Source organism: Salarias fasciatus, chromosome 12, assembly GCF_902148845.1.
Source record: "Salarias fasciatus chromosome 12, fSalaFa1.1, whole genome shotgun sequence".
Classification (NCBI taxonomy): Eukaryota; Metazoa; Chordata; class Actinopteri; order Blenniiformes; family Blenniidae; genus Salarias; species Salarias fasciatus.
The window spans coordinates 16,029,139-16,047,344 of record NC_043756.1 but is presented as its reverse complement, the minus strand read 5'-3'; the positions used below and the strand labels follow the sequence as shown (position 1 = coordinate 16,047,344).

General features: G+C 43.5%; 1 protein-coding gene across 1 annotated transcript; it reads right to left on the bottom strand.

Moving 5' to 3' along the window:
* Positions 1–9,123: 9,123 nt before the first annotated feature.
* Positions 9,124–16,852, bottom strand: fem1c (fem-1 homolog c). Its single transcript, XM_030105145.1, has 6 exons — positions 15,531–16,852; positions 12,742–12,911; positions 12,458–12,646; positions 11,703–12,214; positions 11,380–11,556; positions 9,124–11,186 (listed from the first exon to the last, which is right to left on the bottom strand). Exons 1-6 carry the CDS (start codon positions 16,072–16,074, stop codon positions 10,922–10,924), a joined length of 1,857 nt encoding a protein of 618 aa, XP_029961005.1. The 5' UTR covers positions 16,075–16,852; the 3' UTR covers positions 9,124–10,921.
* Between the last annotated feature and the right edge of the window lie 1,354 nt (positions 16,853–18,206).

Here is an 18,206-nt window from a genome sequence, read left to right as displayed (position 1 = left end):
CTTGTTTGTTTATTATTAACCGGAGTGCAAAAGTGTGAGTGGTAGTTTCACAGCGGGAAGCTTTTGGCTCGTGTGCCTCTAAGTGGAAAAGCACATTTTCCAAACTCACCGGTGTTTCATGCTGAAAGACTTTGAAACATCACGCAGAGCACAGATTGCATAAAATGCTCTTGAAACATACTCTTAAAATAGGTTTGTACATTGTCTTTAGTTTCCTAAAAAACCCAACTTGTGTCTTCTCAAAAGAAAATCTACTGTTAGCACAGCTAGGTTTTACAAAAAAAGTCTGAGTAAAATATCATGAACTGTTTTAGCCTCACTACAGACAGACAGCTATTAACTCTAAATGTCAAATTTTCTCCAATTTGTTGCTGAGTGTGTGAAAATATTTATCCTGTTCCAAATAAAGAGCTGTCTTAATTCACTGGCCTCTTGCTGTCCTTGTAAAAAAAAACAACAACAACAAAAACAAAAACATATAAGTTATGTGTGTGTTAGTTATGTGAAAATAATACAATGGCATTTGTTGATTAGTGGACTTCCTGTCTGAAGATTTTCTACAGGTTCATCAATCATTAGAGGCAAGTGAAGGAGAACGGTCGGCTTCAAAGAGGTTTTACCACACACTGCTGTCACTGTCATTTTGCGTGTGCGTGTGTGTGTGTGTGTGTGTGTGTGTGTGTGAGAGAGAGAGAGAGAGGGGGAGAGAGAGAGAGAGAGAGGGAGAGAGAGAGGGAGAGAGAGAGAGGTGTTAAAGTTACAGGGATGACCTGTGGGGCTCAGAGGAGTTGATTGCAGACGTGCCACTCAGGGTTCACAGAGGGTGTTTGTGGTTTAATGAGCAGTCCTGACGCTCTAAAGTCTACATGGCGTCACCCCACCACCAGTGATTTATCAACCAAAGCTCAGCAGTCAGAGGGAGCACCGGCTTCACGACGTTGACGGAACATGATTATCAGTTGAAAAAAAGTCACCGATAAGTTTATAGCCCTCACCCTGAATTCTGAACTTGCTCAGCACCCCCGGGACGTGACCCTGTTATTTCTGGATGAGTCTAGACTCACAGGCTGGCCTTCACACTGGGCCTGAAGCAAAATGAACTTGATGTGATGTGAGGTGCTGTGACTGACAGGAGCTTTAATTACTGAACTGGGATTTCATTTTTTATTCTTAAATGTCGGCAGATCAAATAAGTTTTTATTAAACTTATTAAATGATGGCCATTTTTTTGGATTCAGGGGAGGGTCATTACAGTTTTCATCTTATTGTGGTAAAGATATGATCAATTTCCTTTGAGTACCAGGATCATAATGGTTAACATTGTGGTGCTTTGCACCATTAGCCCTCCATTCTGCGTCATTACATGATATTTCTTTACAGATGATGATATATTTCATATTTGTCCTGCGACACTACATCACAACCTGTTACATATGATAAATTTTATTCTCCTACATTTGATTTTCTATTTCGTTGTGCCCTGTTCAGTGTGTTGCCTCATGAAGTGTTATTTTACCTTAAGTTCTAGAATACTTTCGCATACGTTGTATTCTAATCTGCTACATTAGAGATGATCAAATGTTCTTTTCGCCCTGTTCCAGTCCTTCCCATTATTGCATTACTGCTGTGGTGCATCACATTAACTTTCATTGTATCACATAAAGTTACATTCCATGATATTAGATTTCTATTTCTGTACATTAAGCTCTGACCTGTGTTAAATTGCTGAATATTCAATTTTGTATTTATCTTGACTGACCTGATTGTCACATGTCTCATTAATTAACGGGTCAAGAATTGAATCTTGATTGATTTGCAAGTGATGGTCATAGATATCCTTGTTTTTCTTTTCTTTTTTTTTAATAATGTGAATGTGGTCTGTGACTTCAATTCATGCAACAACAAAAAAAAGAAAAACAAAAAATCGATTTGCTGCGGACAACCTGATGTGGGTGGGGAGCCTCACCCATACCAAGTGAATCAGCAGAGAAAAGACCTCAAATAGGCCAAACTGTGGACGACGTGCAAAGAAAGAATCAAGATCCAGAGTCCACACCTCGAGAGCGGAAGCAGACCGGGCAGCCAGCCTGGCCTCAGGACCACTCAGGGTATCCCACCACACACATCCAAGCTTTAACTGATGAAATGACAAATCATCTGACCAAATTCAGCTGACCTGATTCAATTTGCTCTGAGAGCCATCCAAGCAGCACACAGCCACCGTGTATGTGAATAGGTCCTTTCTGTGTGTGCATGAGAAAGAAAAACTACCTGCTCGAGGCAAACAAGGATTCAAAATGTGGAATAAAAAAACAAACAAACTGTAAAGGTCTGAAGAAAGGTGTCAGCCGTATCACTGATCACTGGGATCATGAGTAATGGACACCAGCAGGCAGGAGCATCGAGTTTCTGCCGTGGACACTGCATCTGTCTCTGCCTGCAGAGCAAAAACTGCCGTCAGTCGCTCTTTGTCTCAATCATCAACTGCTGATTTGAGCCAGAACACAGAGGGAGAGATAGACTGCTTGTGTGTGTGTGTGTGTGTGTGTGTGTGTGTGTGCATGCATCTTCACACATACAAGTCGTTATGTGTCTGGACACTGAAGCTATGACATAACTGTCCAGCAGGCAAATTCTAGAATAGAACAGAACAGAATAGAATAGATTAAAAAAAAAAATTGTAATGATGAATGAGTTTTATCAAAGATCTGCATCACATATTCACACATTTGCTGAAAGACTGAGGTGGTGGCCATGACTGCTCTCTTATCTGCAGCAATTTGCGCCCACATACTCAGGTCTGTGTTTGATTCAGCGCTGCTGAGAACCAGGGAACTTGTGGGGAAGGTACAGTACACGCTGATTAGATAGAAATGGAGGTACCTTGTGGAAATTATGGATTCTCAGAAGAGCGTAGGCAGCCCTGATGAGTCAGTGTTGCTTTGTGGCAGATGGTTTGGCATTGGCAACAAATGTGGGCACAGCCAAACATTTAGACTGATCAAGAGGAATTGTTGTTGTACAAGCTGGATTTGAAAAGAGAAAAATGGAAGCTATGTTGAAAATTAAAAAAAAAAAAACCTGTAGTAAACTTAAATGGAATTTTCACATAATGGATTTAATTGAAGGTGGCAAAAAAAAGTTGTCATTAAAAACCTGATGGTAACAGACAAAATGCAAAAAAACTAGGTTACGACAGGAATGTTTTCCACTCCACATGTTCACTGTTTCCCCGAGATGAAAATGATAAACAGGAGCTGTTTGTCTCACATAGCATGACTGGCTCTTTTTGATTACTCATCATGATATGAACGCCAGTACAGACTGTGGCATTTACTGTTTTATGTGTGCTGATTTCTCCTCTTATCAAACGTGCAAAGCTCTTCTCTGCGCAGTAAACGCTCATAAAACTGCTTCCGACACGTGTTGTGGGTTTGAAACTCGGTCCTGACGTGCAGTGGCTTGCAGAAGTATTCAAAACCCCTTGAAGTTTTCCACATTTTGTCCCATTGCAACCACAAATGGAAACGTATACTATTGAGATTTTATATGATGGATCAACACAATGTGCGACATTATTGTTGAAGTGGAGGGAAAGTGACAAACGTTTTTCCAATTTTTGAAGTTTGTAAAGTTGTTTAGCGTCCCTGAATCAGTACTTTGTCAAGTCACTTTTAGCTGCAGGTCTTTAGAGGTATGTCTCTACCAGCTTTGCACATCAAGAGACTGTTTTTGCTCATTCTTTTCTGCAAACTGTGCAAACTCAAACTGCAAACACTGCTGGGTTATACTGTAGGTGAGTCTGAGTAAAGTTTACATATTCTTCTGGTTTTCCCCAGGGTTTCAGATTATCTCCCGCAGTCCAATAACATTCATGTAAGGCTCATTGAGGGGACTGTAAACATCCCTTGGGGGATTTCTTGTGTTATCGTGTTAGCTATGGAGTGAAGCCAGCCATTGACAGCTCCACCTTTTGGACTTTGAAACCACTGCATCACATTCTACCTGATACTTCACACTCATTTTCATCTGAAAGTGTTTTGTGTAAATGTTTGTTTCTTTTTTTCGTGTGGTAAACATAACGTAAAGACGATGGAGAGCTCTGCGTGATACCCTGCCGTCTCACCTGTCTGCACTGCAGACAACAAAGAAACACCATGATAGATAGATAGATAATGCTATCATATGTGTGAGAGTGAGAATGATGCAATAGAACTAGCTTCAGCGATAAGAAGACAGTTCACGGCTTCCACGTGGCTCTCTGAGTCAAAATAAAAATCTGGAGCTTCACAGCATCCGGTTTCTGGAGCCTGAAGGAACAAATTCCTGATCATTCCATGTATGAAAAAAGGCTCCTGGCTTCTGCTCTTACCAACTGTCTCCGACTCTCAGCGACAATTGGATCTCAGAATGCTCTCTCTCCACGAGTCCGTGCCTGCACAGTCACCGATATCGGCTGCCCAGGTTACCCTGAATGCCACGGGTGGCGGTACAGTGAGGTCCCAAGACGATGAAACAGATCCATCCGCATGTATCTTTAGTAGGGAAACGGTTTGCAGAAGATCAAACGAGGCAACAGAAGTATCAGCAGCTGTGCTCTTTGTCACTTCGTTTCTAGAACTGTATCTCAGCAAAGGCTATTAACTGACCAGCATGTCTGTGTGTGTGTTTTCATGATGCTGTACATTAAATTAGTTTGAGTGGCACTTGAAAGAGGATCAGCCTTTGTGTGCGACTGCGTTGTTTGTGTATCTGTTGTTATAATCACTGCCATGCCAGCTAATTCTCCCTCTATTTATACAAGTGTTGCTTTGACAGCTGACTCAAAGTGGAAAGTCTTGGTGCCAGTGCACTCGGAGCGCGGCGCTCACACGTCGGCGCGCATGCACACGAACGCATTCGCGTTCTTCACGGTAACACGCGCACACAATTAGCCGCGCTCCGCGGTCCAATCAGTGAGCGTGGCGTGTGAGTCGGTAGACAGATAGCAAGAGAGGAAAGCGAGGGGGGAGTCCAGGCCTTCCAGTCCACACCAGTATCAAGTTCAGACCACAGTGATCCCCATGCTAATACCCTGCATATCTATTTTAGCTGCAGGCTCTCTTATGTAATCTGTCACGTTTTCCCAACGCCACTTTCTCAGTCGCCACCTTCTTGTTTTACAGCGAGCAGGTGCTCCTCTCAACCAATGCATCAGAGTAGACAATGAAACACAGGGAAGCATATTAGTAGAGAAGATAAGCCTGTCTGCGTTTAAACTTCATCTAAAAGGGACAAACACATTTATTTGGCCTGACTCGAGCTGCTGAATCTGAATCTGCTCGTTCTTCTCAAGCATATCAGTTCATTCAGTGGTTCATATCTATTTCTTATCAAAAGGCTATTCCTGTAAGGGTACACCCTGAACACACACACACGCACGCGCCCACTCGCGCTGTTGAAAAAGGCCCATGCATGTGCAGCAGGGACATGCAAACTTTTGCACAGAGTAGCAGAATCCAGTAATATTCCTGCTGCAAACAGCGCAAACCACTACTTTCCATCGTCCACGCCGTTGCAAAACTAACCTAGTAATGAAGCAGTTAAAGAGCGATCAGCCCCCCGGGGTGTCATCCCTGTATTTCTTACTGCTGCACTGTGGCATTATTTTGCTGGTCTGCCATGTCACTGGAACCTGACTGAACTGAGTGGCACATGGAGACAGGCGGAGGGAGGAAAAAAAAAAAAAAGTGTCTCGTGAGGAGAATTCACCTGCAGGTATTCAGAGACAGTGAGGCACATTCAATGTAGGACAGCTTTCCGACGGGCCATTATTCAGCCCTAAATTTAGACAGGACAGAAGTAGGCTGAGCTGACAGCACTGCCAAAAGGCCATCAAATGAGCTGCAATTTTGAGCCATATGCACAGAGAGTGGGCTTTATGTGCCTATTGTTGAGGTTTGTTCAAGTATGCTCACAATTTGAACATTTTACTGTAAAACCTGACAGATAACTGCACGAGGGGAGCAGTTAACTTATTTTCTAACAGCAATGCTGAAATAAATTTCCAATATCCAATATCAATATCATCCACAGATAGTAAAATCATGCTTTAAAAGTTTCCATTTGGGTCACGATCACTTCACTTACACTGACCTATTTAGACGTCTGTATTGGTTTAGGAAGACTTAAATAGCCCTGCCTTTCAAATATGAATGACGCACATTATAAAACAATAACTGGGAATCTCTGTCTGCTTTTGGAGCCGGTAGAAAGTCTCTCTCTTACTCAAAGCCGGTTCATCACAGCAAATTCTCGTTAACTTCATGGGCAACCCTGTGACTCACTACACCCCCTCCTTCCTGAGCTGACTAGTGATTTTCCTTGAAAATGCATCTTTTCTTCAGTGGAAACCATGCATTGTTGCTCTCCCTTTTCTGTTTGTGAACTTCTTTTCATTCCTTCAGCAGCCATTCAAACTCAGATCCGATGGCACTGCTGACTTCCTGTTGCAGAACCGGTGAGGCAGAGGCCCACAAATGCTCGTGTGCGGCCGCGACATGCTTCGACTTGTTCCAGGTACTTTGACCCAGAAAGACGGACACCATATAATTCGCAATTATCATCAGTGAGTGAACATTCTCACATGAGAGGATCTGGGTTAACCGGGACTCACACGTCTCTGATAACAGGTTGAGAACGAGCGGCGGTCCGATTGTCTCCCGGCCACCAGCAACATGCCACTCCTCACAACAGATAAAAATAACTAAATGATAAATGTGCGTCCTCTTTCACCTCATAGCATCCGTGGTATTTTTAGCAGGTAATGCTGGTATGACAGTGATCAAAACAAAACTGCTTCTTGAAACCGGGAAACGGGCATTCCCCCAAAACATCCTGTTAGTACTTTTAAAGTCTTTCACCTGCGGTTCAGGTCACGTAATAAGCTGCTGGCCAACTTCCAAAATGAGATGCAGCCATGTTTTTTGTTACATAAGAGTCCCACGGTGTGGCGTCAGATAGCAGCCTGCTGGTGGAAAAATGTCCACGAAGGTTCGCAAGGGTTGATCATACCAACCCAAACCTGCCCTGTCCTGCCTCGGCACACACAAAAACACACACACACACCTTCAGTGATCATGACTCATTAAGAAATTCCCACTCGGAGCTTTGCTTGAGATCCTGGCAGTGAGTCACGGCAGAACATGCAGGATAGGTGTGACATTCAGGGACTGAACGCTGCTGCTGCTGTGGAGGAAACAGGTGGTGAGCGCCTCGCTGCCAGGGAGGAAGGCGGAGGAAAGAAAACCCACTTCATCTCTGCCTCTGAATATATTTAAACTGTGGCTTTTATATAAAGTCATAAATGCGTAATCAAGACTGGATTTGACTCCTTTAATCTTTGAATCTGAGGAAGCTGCTTGAGCAGGTTGATGCTTCACAAATCCTCATAAAAATCCGTGATGTTCCACTGAATAGACATTTGTGGTCAAAGTTTTAAGCTGAAGAGGATAAGGATCACTTTTTAAGAGTAGAAAAATCCACAGTGGTTCTTTAAGCTGAATACTGACACATTCCTGATTAGCATTAAGCATGAATTTTTTCCCCCAGATATTTGCATAAACCAAGGTCTATAAAATGTAAATATTCAAATTGAGGGAAAAATAGGGAGAGAGCATGAAAGTGGTTAATTTTAAGAAACACAGGACTGTGGGTACCATATTTCAAGACACTTGTGCTACAATGTAGCTTTGCAGACACTCCTATTAAAAGCAACATACATGCGGGAGTTGAAGTCTGTGACCAAGCTTCCTGCTCAAGGACACAAGTCAGGACTGCAGCCAGTTTGTGATGCACTGGTCACCCAAATACTGAGCATACATAAGCTTTATATGTGACTGTCGTCACTTTTAAAGTTCTCACATGGTGCATTCATGAACAACTGGTTTGAGAAGAGGGTCTGATGAAAGCCAGGATGCGCACAGATAAGTTATTTCCATCTATTTTTGTGCTCATATTTACAGGAGTAGATTACATTCCTTGAAAACTGAAGTTTTGGGTGCATGTAATGTGATGCTTCTGATCACAAGCGGGAAGGCGTCCAAATAATTTCTGCAGCAGAGGAAAACAACCTCAAGCAACAAGTGATCAAGTGAACAACAGTGATCAACAACTAACTTGGAGGGATGGTTAATACTTTAGTATTTGGGAGGAATGTGAGATCTCGGATACAGTTCGGTCATATGTGGAGGAGAGACGACTATGAAGCGAAAAGGATGCTTAGGATGGAGCTGCAGGTCAAAAGGAAACCAGAGAAAGCATTTTCAAGTTGTCTTTAGGCAACAGGCATTGAACAAACAAGCCGTAAGCCTGCCGGTTTTTATTTGGGGTAGTTCTCAGAAGTGACTGGATAGGACGAGCAGCCCCCCTCCTGCTGCGTCAAAGGCTTTCTGGACCCTCTCCAGCGCAGAGGGATCTTCAGAGTAACGCTCTGCAGCTCAGATATCTGGAGTGAGTCCACTGCTCAGCGGCTGAGGTCAAACCCAGCAGGAACATGGAGTCGACCTGGAAAATGTAAACTCCTTCACGGCTGCCCTGGCTTTGAGTTTTTGGTCATTTGTAACCACTAGTATATCATCATAAACTGGTGAGTCTCTCAAGTAATCGTCCACCTGCTGTACTAATTTATCCAGATCTGTGCCGGCTGTGGACCCGGGACAGGATGTACTTTTACTTGGCCAAAATAAAGAGATAGTCACATGCGAACGCGTCTACATCAAATGGCAATTTATAGTCACCAATTAGGGTCACTGTTTTTTTTTTAATAATAAAAGTGCAGGAAGAAAAGCGCTGAAACACAAGGGAAAAATGCAAACATAATTCAGATGCAAAGGCCTTCAAGCCTCAGCAGGACCCAAACCAGCTCCTTCTTTCAGAAAAATTGTAATTTCTCCAATAAATTATGTAGTTTGGAAACGTTTTCATTCTAAACAGACCATGATAAACTACACCAATGAAATATAAATGTAGCAGCTTGCACGGTTGTAAAAAGATTTCTTCATCTCTTGAACGACCTCTGAACTTCCATAAACTGATGAAAAATACAAACGGATCCTGAAATGAAGACATGAGCACAAAGGCACAAGTGCAACATGGGTTTTATTGTCAAACTGGTTAAGACATGAACTTGATTAATGCCATATCAAATCTTAAAACTCCGCTGTAGTAAAGTGCAGAATCAAACCAAGTTGCCCTGGGAGTCCTCATACATTTTTCTCTGTCTGTTTGTGAACGGTCAGGTTAAATAAACTGCAATATGAAATTCTAACAAATTATGAAAAGCCCTTTTTTTTCTCTCTCTCTCTCTCTCTCTCAACCCACACGTCTAAAAGCTAATGTGCAAACAAGATAATTCACAAAGCTTTACTTAATCAGTCCCGATCATTTCCTCTCGAGTAATTGGACACCGGTTGGAGAAATGAAGGGACCGACCCTCGCTGTGAAGAGAAGTCGTCTGCAGTGATTGGCCGGCTGATAAACTGCAGCAGCACAGTGGGACCCACAGGTGATACCCTAACTGTCTTTTGTTTTTTTCTTTCCTAATTTAAAAATCACGAAGGTGGCATTTAAATGTCGGCCATATATGAACGTTAAGAGGTCACTTCTGTGTACAAGCCTGCGCTCCCCCAGTGGTTGTGGACTTTTTGGCCATCGTGGTGTTTAGTGGCAGTCACGAATACTACGGAATCCCAAACAAGCACCACTAAACTGAACCCCTGTCCTCAATCTGTGTAAGCTTTATATATTAAAAAAAAAACAAAACAAAAAAACAAAAACACACGCTGCATACAACAAACACTGTGTGGGATGCATATGCACACACACGCAGTCTCACACACACTCATTCGCTCCTCTGTCAACAATCAGTGAGATAGTTTTGCATCCCCCCCGGCCTCTCGGACTGAAGCAGGTGGATGCCGAAGGAAAAAAAAAACGGCAGCAATGAGGTAAACACAAAAACTCATGAGAGAATATTGCACAGACAAGTGCCGGCACAGAATACAACAGTCTCTCTTTTCCAACAGCCTAGCCTGTGCATAGGAAGAATAAAGCACTTATGGTGTTCGCACTCATCAAACCCTTCTTTGTAAAGCTTTGTTTCACTCTAAAGTGGGGGGAAAAAAAAAAAAAAAAAAAAAAAAAGAGTCCAGAAATCACTTCACTTGGCAGATATTCAGATTTGCATGACAAAAATAAACTACATGTTTCTGTAAAAGTAAAAAAAAAAAAAAAAAAAAAAAAAAAAATCAACCAATTCATGACTGAGGAAGGGTCCATGACTGTTGGCAACAGTGATGGGATAACCACAAAAAAAAAAAAAAAAAAAGGTATAACCTGAAGTCCCAGCATGTATAGAGGTGCCTCAACTCTTGCTTTGAGGAGAGCGAAGCAGGCAATATTGAGACTGGGCCGGAGCCAGCATGGAGAAAAATCTCTCAAGTTTCATTTAATAAATAGCAATGTGGAATATGCAAAAAGTTTTTTTTTTTCCTCCTCTCGATCAAAAAAAAAAATAAAATAAAAAAAATTCGTAAACCCTTTTGCCGAGTTCATCTGGTGATACTGTCCATGTTGCCCACGGCTCCAAATCCATCCATACAGAGCACACAGTGGTTTTTCCACAGAGGAGGAAAAAAAAAATTCCGACTCCTCTGAATCCGACCAGGTTTCAGTCCATCCAGGACAGTTTCTGTGCACACGAATCTCCAAGTATATTGATTTGCAAATAAGCCCACATAATTGTCTCTTTAGTCTTTAAAAAGATTTTCTGCGCCAGGTGTTTATCTATAATGTGCAATTACACACATCCACTCTTCCCACACGTTTTTTTTCTCCTTCCTTTCACCCCCACCCGGCAGTCTCCTCTGCTCCTTCCCGGTCATTATCTGTGGAGCAGGACGAAGGCCTCCAGTTTCTCGGGGATGTTTCCCCGGTAGTCGAGGCTGTGCTTGATGATGGCCCTGGCGGCCAGGCACTGCAGAGTAGTGTGGTTGATGGGCTGGATGACGTTCCTGGCCAGCTCCTTCTCGTCCAGCATGTCGCAGGCCGTCTGCTTGAAGGCGTTGGTGCTGTCGAAGTGGCTCCCGCAGGAGATCAGCAGGTTCATGATGTCGGGGTGTCCGTTGGACGCCGCTATGTGCAGGGGACTGGAAGGGACACGGACAAAAGGACTGGCATGAGCTTCCACGTTCATTATATAACTTCCGTTTCATACGATTAGTTAGCGGCAGCTTTAGAGGTTTGTTGTCAGACGTCAAAAAAAAAAAAAAAAAAAAAAAAAAAAAAGATTACAACCAAAGGAGCTCGAACTAAAAAAAAAATAAATAATAAAAATCAAACCTGTTATTGTCTTCATCTCTACTGTTAACATCTGCGCCACACTCCAGGAGAATCGACGCAACAGTGAGGGAGGGGAACTTGCAGACAGGATAGCGGCCCACACAGGTGGTGTTGCGGTCGACGGCCAGGTGCAGCGGGCTGTAGCCGTTCTTACCACACGGATGGAGCTTCAGGAACCTGAATGTGAAGAAAGATGTGAATTTCAGTGAAAACAACTGAAGTAATTAACGCATAAGGACAATGGACCTCATTGTGATTCTCAGTGAGGCGAAGACAGTGCGGATCAATCTGGACACAGTGTCCAACTTGACAGAGCCACACACCTGTAGATGGTTTCCTTCTTGAAGTGGTCCTGCTCGGCGGTACACGGCACCTTCTCCAACAGACAAATGAGGTGCAGGATTATTGAGAGGGCCTTGCTGAGCTGAGTGGGGTCAGGAGGCATTGGTCCGTGTGGTTTGACCGCTCGCTCAATTTCCAACACACTCTTGGATAGGATTCCCATCAGGTCCTCAAATGACACCGATGTCCCCAGGAGCCCCTTGGCCCGGTCCTGGAGCATGAAAGAGAAGAGCTCCGCGAACGACAAGAGGCTGGAGGCCGTCATGGGGCTGAGAGGGTCCAGGTTGCTCTGCTGCATGTCCAGAGCGTACTTCCACAGATTGATGCAGCGCTCAAAGTTTCCAGAGTCGGCGTAGACGGCCCCTCGATACCGGATGTAGTAGGACGTGTCGGGGTGCTGCGGGCCGAGGATTCTCTCTCGGATGAGCAGAGCCTGCATGCGCATCTCATCTGGGTCAGATATCAGCCCGTCCAGTTCTTCTGCGTTTGTCACCTGGAAAACGATCAAGAGAACAGCGATACCCTCTGGTTAGGATGGCCCAGTTTCCAGGCTCAGCATTTCTACCTTAAATGGAACATCTCTTCATGGCAAAAACGAAACTGCAGAGTGTGTTTTATAAACAATTTGACCAAAATTTGACTAAATCAGAAACAGTAAAACCTATTTTAATGTAATCAAATTCTATAAACTGCCCAGGAAGGTTTAGGAAAGTGCTAGAGAGGAGGAAGGACTCACCTCCCTGGCATAGTCGTATGCCATGATCAGCTGTTTGGGTTCTGGTTTCTGGACGACGTTGTTGCTGTCTGTGTACCGCAGGTCCATGGCTCTCTTCCAATATTTTAAAGCCCCAAGCAAATCTCTTTTCTTATCGACAAACGTGGCTCCCAACAGCTCCAGGGCATCAATGCGTTCCATGTGACTCGTCTATAGAGCAGAAGAAAGAAAACTAATTTAATTATTATTGCTCAAATATAAAAACGCATCATCTGAGCAGAGAGACGGCCGATAGCGAATCGGACCTGCTGGTGCGTCGTTAGGTAGTCTACGATGTTTGTGTGGCCGGTGACGCTGGCCGAGAGCAGCGGCGTCATCCCGTATCCGTCCTGCTCCATGGACGCTCCGAACTGCAGCAGCATCCGCATGATCTCCAAGCTGCCCGACTCGGCACAGTCGTGAAGCGCCGTGTTTCCTGCAGGCAGGACAAGTCTTACACCCAATACACAGATTCGCAACAACAAAAAAACGAAACACCCTGCAGAGGACTAGCGTGTGTTTGAACAATGCTGTGTTCATCTATAAAAATATTTTGAAGGAGGACTTCCTGATATGATGCAATGAAGCGCGAAGAAACCTTTTTTGTTATGCTCCAAACATCTGAAAAGGCTGATGGAAAAATTTCTGCGGATGTTGCCACGAGCGATTTATTCAGCCAGTGATTCCAGAAAGATACGTCATGATCACAAGTCACATCGTTCCAAACATGCAATCAGATAAAGAAATAATAAGTCAGGATTTCCACAGCTCTGGCATAAATTCACGAGAGAACACTTTCAATGAAACTCCACAGTGAGAGAGCTGACATGGCAAGGAGAAACAAAAAGCTTTAAGCTCGGGTCTGTCTTGCTCTGTGACTTTAAAACAGTCCAACCTGTTTGCTCTCACTTGGTGGGCGTGCCGCATTGTGGGCGAAAGCTTGTGAGACTGCAATCCACACTGTGGCTTTCTATAAAGCCATCAAAACAATACAGCGCAGCACATATTCAACTCTGATGTGTGAATTCATGCTTCAAAAACTGCCAATTTCAGTCTCTGCATTGGAACTTTATATCATCGTCAAGCCTGACTGTTTAAGGTTGCCCAACAAGAACTATTTTTACTGGGACTGTATGTTTGAAGGAAAGTCAAGCAGATTGGGAACAACACTGGAGTTTAATATTTGAATGAGAAGTTTCCCCTAAACTGATTAAATTTTAACACAAACTTGTTAAAAATCAAACCCACTTCCTTCTCCTCGTACTTTGAGCTCCGTGAAACAATCACTCCCAAACAAAATAGCTCAGCTTGTCCAAACTTGCACATATAACACTGGATGTTTGTCTTAAAATTTCTTCCCAATCTTAACAAATTCAAGTAATGTTGTATTCGATGGTCAAAATACGAAAATGGTCAGGAAAATAAATAAATAAATAAATACAATACAGCCCAAAAGAAGTGCTGTGTCATGCTGTTCTTATGTATATTATGTTCTTATATTATGTATATTATGTATATTCACAATGCTTCTTCTGGGCTTTCCCTTAAACCTGCTCGCACCCAACATGACACAGCTTTTAAATAAGAATGTAACATATGCTGGAGCTTTGTTTGCCCGGATGACAAACTCATTTGCACAAACAAAACAAGTTAACCAGCAACTCAGAAAACCTCTCCAAGCCCGGGGATTAGTCGGAACACTCTTGATAGACATCCAAACAAGAAATTAGGTTAGCTTAATTCCACAGAGGGAGAGAACCTTACATACAGTTTGTGTACTGGAAGAATTCCTCACACTCAAATACAACTTTTTTTTTGAACGTATGACAACTTGTTGCATCTTAATCATGATTCACCCAGCTATTGCTTTGACGCTTTGAGCTCATCTCCACCCGAACCTGCTTTCCCACCTTGCTTCATCAACACAAGATCTCCTGTTTTGGAAAATTCTGAAGTTGGTTTGACTCTGCTACGTGAAAGCAAACAGTTTTTAACAATGACTTCAATAAGCTGTGTTTATACAGGTTCTATCTTCTTGCAATCAAGGAACCCTCTGCACTCAAAACTTATCATGACCTCATCTGGAGCTAATGATACACTCACTTTATTGGCTGAAGTCGATTGTAAAAGAGATAACACATCGCACGGGTTTTTACAATGACTGAACTTTGACATCATGTCTTTTGTTGTTATTGAGTCAGAAAATAGACAAACAGACTCAGGTGAGCAAAGGATGAACTACAACTAAAACAACCATGTTTTGGGAGTGATCACTTGGAGGAAATGTTCAGAGGATGTAACAATGGTGCACAAAGCTTGAGGCATTTCACTTTTGAGAGCCACATAGTCATTATTGCAAACTAATTTTGGCTTCTGTATCTCATCAAGGGACAACCAAACACTCAATGCTCAGTTGTGTATCATTGACCACATGGACTTCATGGAGGAAAACCATAATCTTTAATAAATCATGCCATATGTCACTGCCTAAACCACTCATTTCTTCAGACTTAAATGTGTTCAAAGGAGAGCATCATTTATCAGACACACCCAGACAAATGCATCAAACCTGACGTAGCTAGCAGGAAGTTTTTCCTACTGTTGAACCAGAAGTTCATATTTTAATGTTGAGTCGCTCCATACACACATATGCAAATGACTGCACAGCCGATATCTTGCTGTATTTATATCAAATATGTTCAGCTTTTCTTAGCTTTGCCACCATAGCAATGGGGACAAACATTTGAATCAATCTTTCTTTCTACTGTACCTCCAGATCTTCCTCAGGATCTGGAATGAAAGCTAGGATACACTATTTAGGGTTGTATTACTGCCAAACAAAGACTCTTCAATTGTATATTCAGCATAACATTCTTTCTGGAGGTAAATCCTTACTGACCAGAACTCAGATGTATTTTGATTTGAATTGCCCTGGCTCAGTTTAAGGGAGAAAAACACAGTGATGGACTGGCTGAAACCCAAACATTTGCTGTGGAACAAAGACTTTGGGCAGCAATAACCTCCGAGGCGTGCCACGCGGTGTTTGATAACATACCTTTCACACTCTTCCTGTTGACATCGGCGCCTTTCTCCAGCAGGTACTGCGCGATCTCCTTGTGCCCCTTGTAGCAGGAAATCATGAGACACGTGTGCCCGTGTCTGTTGGCCACTTCCAGGTCAGCTTTGTGCTCCACCAGGTACTTGACAATGTCCAAGTGGCCGTCGAAGCAGGCCGCCCGGAGGGGAGTGGAGTTGGTCAGCGTGGTGCTGTTGACCGAAGCCCCGTGGCCCAGCAGGGACTGGACCACCTTTAGGTGTCCCGCCGCGGAGGCCGCCCACAAAGGGGGCGCCCCCTCGATGGTCTCCCCGTCAAAGTTCACCGACCCTCCGACCTCAACCGGAGCGCTGCAGCACTCCAGCAGGTACTCCACCAGGTCCAGGTGTCCGTAGCGGGCAGCCATGAGGAGCGGGGTGGCTCCGTTGGTCTTCTCGCCCATTAGCTTGGTCACCTCGTGTCCATCTTTGTTCTCCAGCAGTTTCTGGAGCAGCCGGAGCTTCCCGTCCCTGGCCGCGTTGAACACCGCCGTCTTTAAATCCATCTCTGAGAGTCGCCGACACGGTTAAATAAGATATTAACCCTTTGTCCGTGGGACGGTGAGACCGGTGGAGGGGTCTCCGCTGTGGACAGGTGGAGTCCGGGACCCTTTGTTTACAATCGGCTCTCACTTTGAAGCTAACGGGAAACCGATTAGATGATTCCGATTAACAAACAGCAGCGATTTTGCAATTTAGTGAACTCCCGCTTTCAAAAGTTTAAAAAGAATAACGAGACTTTTGAGGCGACCCTTGGTCCAATAAAACATTTGTCGCCGTGTTAGCAGGCTGGCTCGTCAACTTCCTCGATCGATCGAGCTAACCGACTAGCTCCGCTTTAGCTCAACTACTTTGCACCCGGCCGAAACTTGTCCAGCGACACCTCTCCTCTTCCGAGAAGCCCTCCCTCATCGCATCTGCCTCTTTGGCTTGCCATCGTCGAGCCACATTTCGTTGCTCCCGCGGCGTTATATTTTTAAATGCTCTCCTAAGGCCGTACAGATAGAAATCCACCCCCACCCGCTAGCTTTAGCCTGGAAAAAAAAGAGGAGGAAAAAAACGACGATCGGTCTCTTGTTTGGCCGAACAGACTGGGGGATATCCCCGCTATCCGAGCCGTCTCAATCCCACGCTCACAAAGACGCACATCGGCATGCGTTACCCCCCGAAAACACCAATAATAGCGTCCATGTAGGCAGTCCTCGACGAGATGGCACGGCAGTAATCTCGGCGCAGGGGAAGGTAAATAGGGAAGGCTAACCACCCACGGCTGGACCGGATGATCACGACTCAGTTTCTGTCAAATCACAAACCCAACGCAGTCTTTTTCTCCGCTGGGCGGATGATTGACGGCGGGAGCGCCCAATCACAGCCCGGGTTTCCCTACCAAGCAGCCAATAGGAAACAAGAAGGGGATCAAAGCTTTTGCTGGAGCACCCCGGTCTATTCTTTCAGTAGAAACTTAAAAATGATAAAATCAATAAGAAAGACAGAAACAGTTTTCACATTCCTGGAAACTAATGACAAAAGACAAATGGAAAATGCGTCATCTGTTCCTGCTGCATCGCGGGGCAATCTGAAATATGTCCTGCTGGCTGTGACGGCTTTGGTTATGTCGCCCCCTAGAGGATGATTAAGTGGAGGCAGAAATGGAAGTAATACTTAATATTCTTTTACATTTCTATTGCTTAAAAAAAAACCTTGAGTAAAAACACTTTTATCTCTTGCATCTTATTTCAATTCAGTTAAAATATCCACACTTGAATGTATGTCTCAGTCAAACAAAACTGAGGTCAAAATTACACTGAAACAATTTGCTTTGTGAACAAATAGAAAAGAAAGGCAGAATTTTTCTTAATTGGACAAAAACATATCAGGAAAAAAGATGCAGATCAAAATGGTGGATCATTAATCCAAAATCTGGGCATTCTCAGTCGATAAAACATGGTCTAGAGTTTACTAAATCTAGAATCAAATCATATACATGAAGAAAATACTCTGGTTCAAATACAATAAAATATGACTTCGATACTTTTTTGTGACTTTTTGTTATTTGCTGCTTCTAACATTGTATTTTAGAACATGTAGGCAATAGGGGACAGGCAAACCATATAACCTATTTAAAAGCCACTTGAAAAAAAACCGAAACTTTATCACCCAGTTGTTTTTGATATCAATTCTTCATTAATGCTGAATGCAGAGTTTTGCCATATATTTTTCATAAATCACCTGAATATTTGACATCATATTCCCTCCTTTTCTGTTATGGACTAGCAGCCAATTCTGCCTTTTGCCCAGTGTTGGCTGGCCTCTGGATGACTTCCAGAAGAATACAAGATTTTTAATGCTATCACATTGCGTTTGTGCTGTCCTCAACATTGACTGACCTCAGCATGATGAGAAATATTTAGGTTAACAAATACCATTAAAAATTGCGTTAAAACAGGAATGATGCCCCTTCGATGTCTGTTTCCCTGAATGTGCACCTACTCAAGCAACCCAACTCGTCCCAGCATGCAGTTTTCATTGCGCAGAATGGTGAATCACTCTAGTAGTTAGTCTGTCTTCATTTGCGTAGGCAAGGAAAAAGCATCACTGTAATTATAATCAAAGCTCTCGGCAAATACTTTGTGATTCA

Bases quoted from the DNA above. Each gene is read 5' to 3' on its own strand.
- fem1c (XM_030105145.1), bottom strand. From the start codon at position 16,074: ATGGATTTAAAGACGGCGGTGTTCAACGCGGCCAGGGACGGGAAGCTC. The intron at 11,557-11,702 runs GTGTGTGGCTCT...CTTCACATTCAG, and splicing joins AAGAAGGAAACCATCTACAG to GTTCCTGAAGCTCCATCCGT. The intron at 11,187-11,379 runs GTTTGATTTTTA...TGTCCCTTCCAG, and splicing joins AGAGATGAAGACAATAACAG to TCCCCTGCACATAGCGGCGT.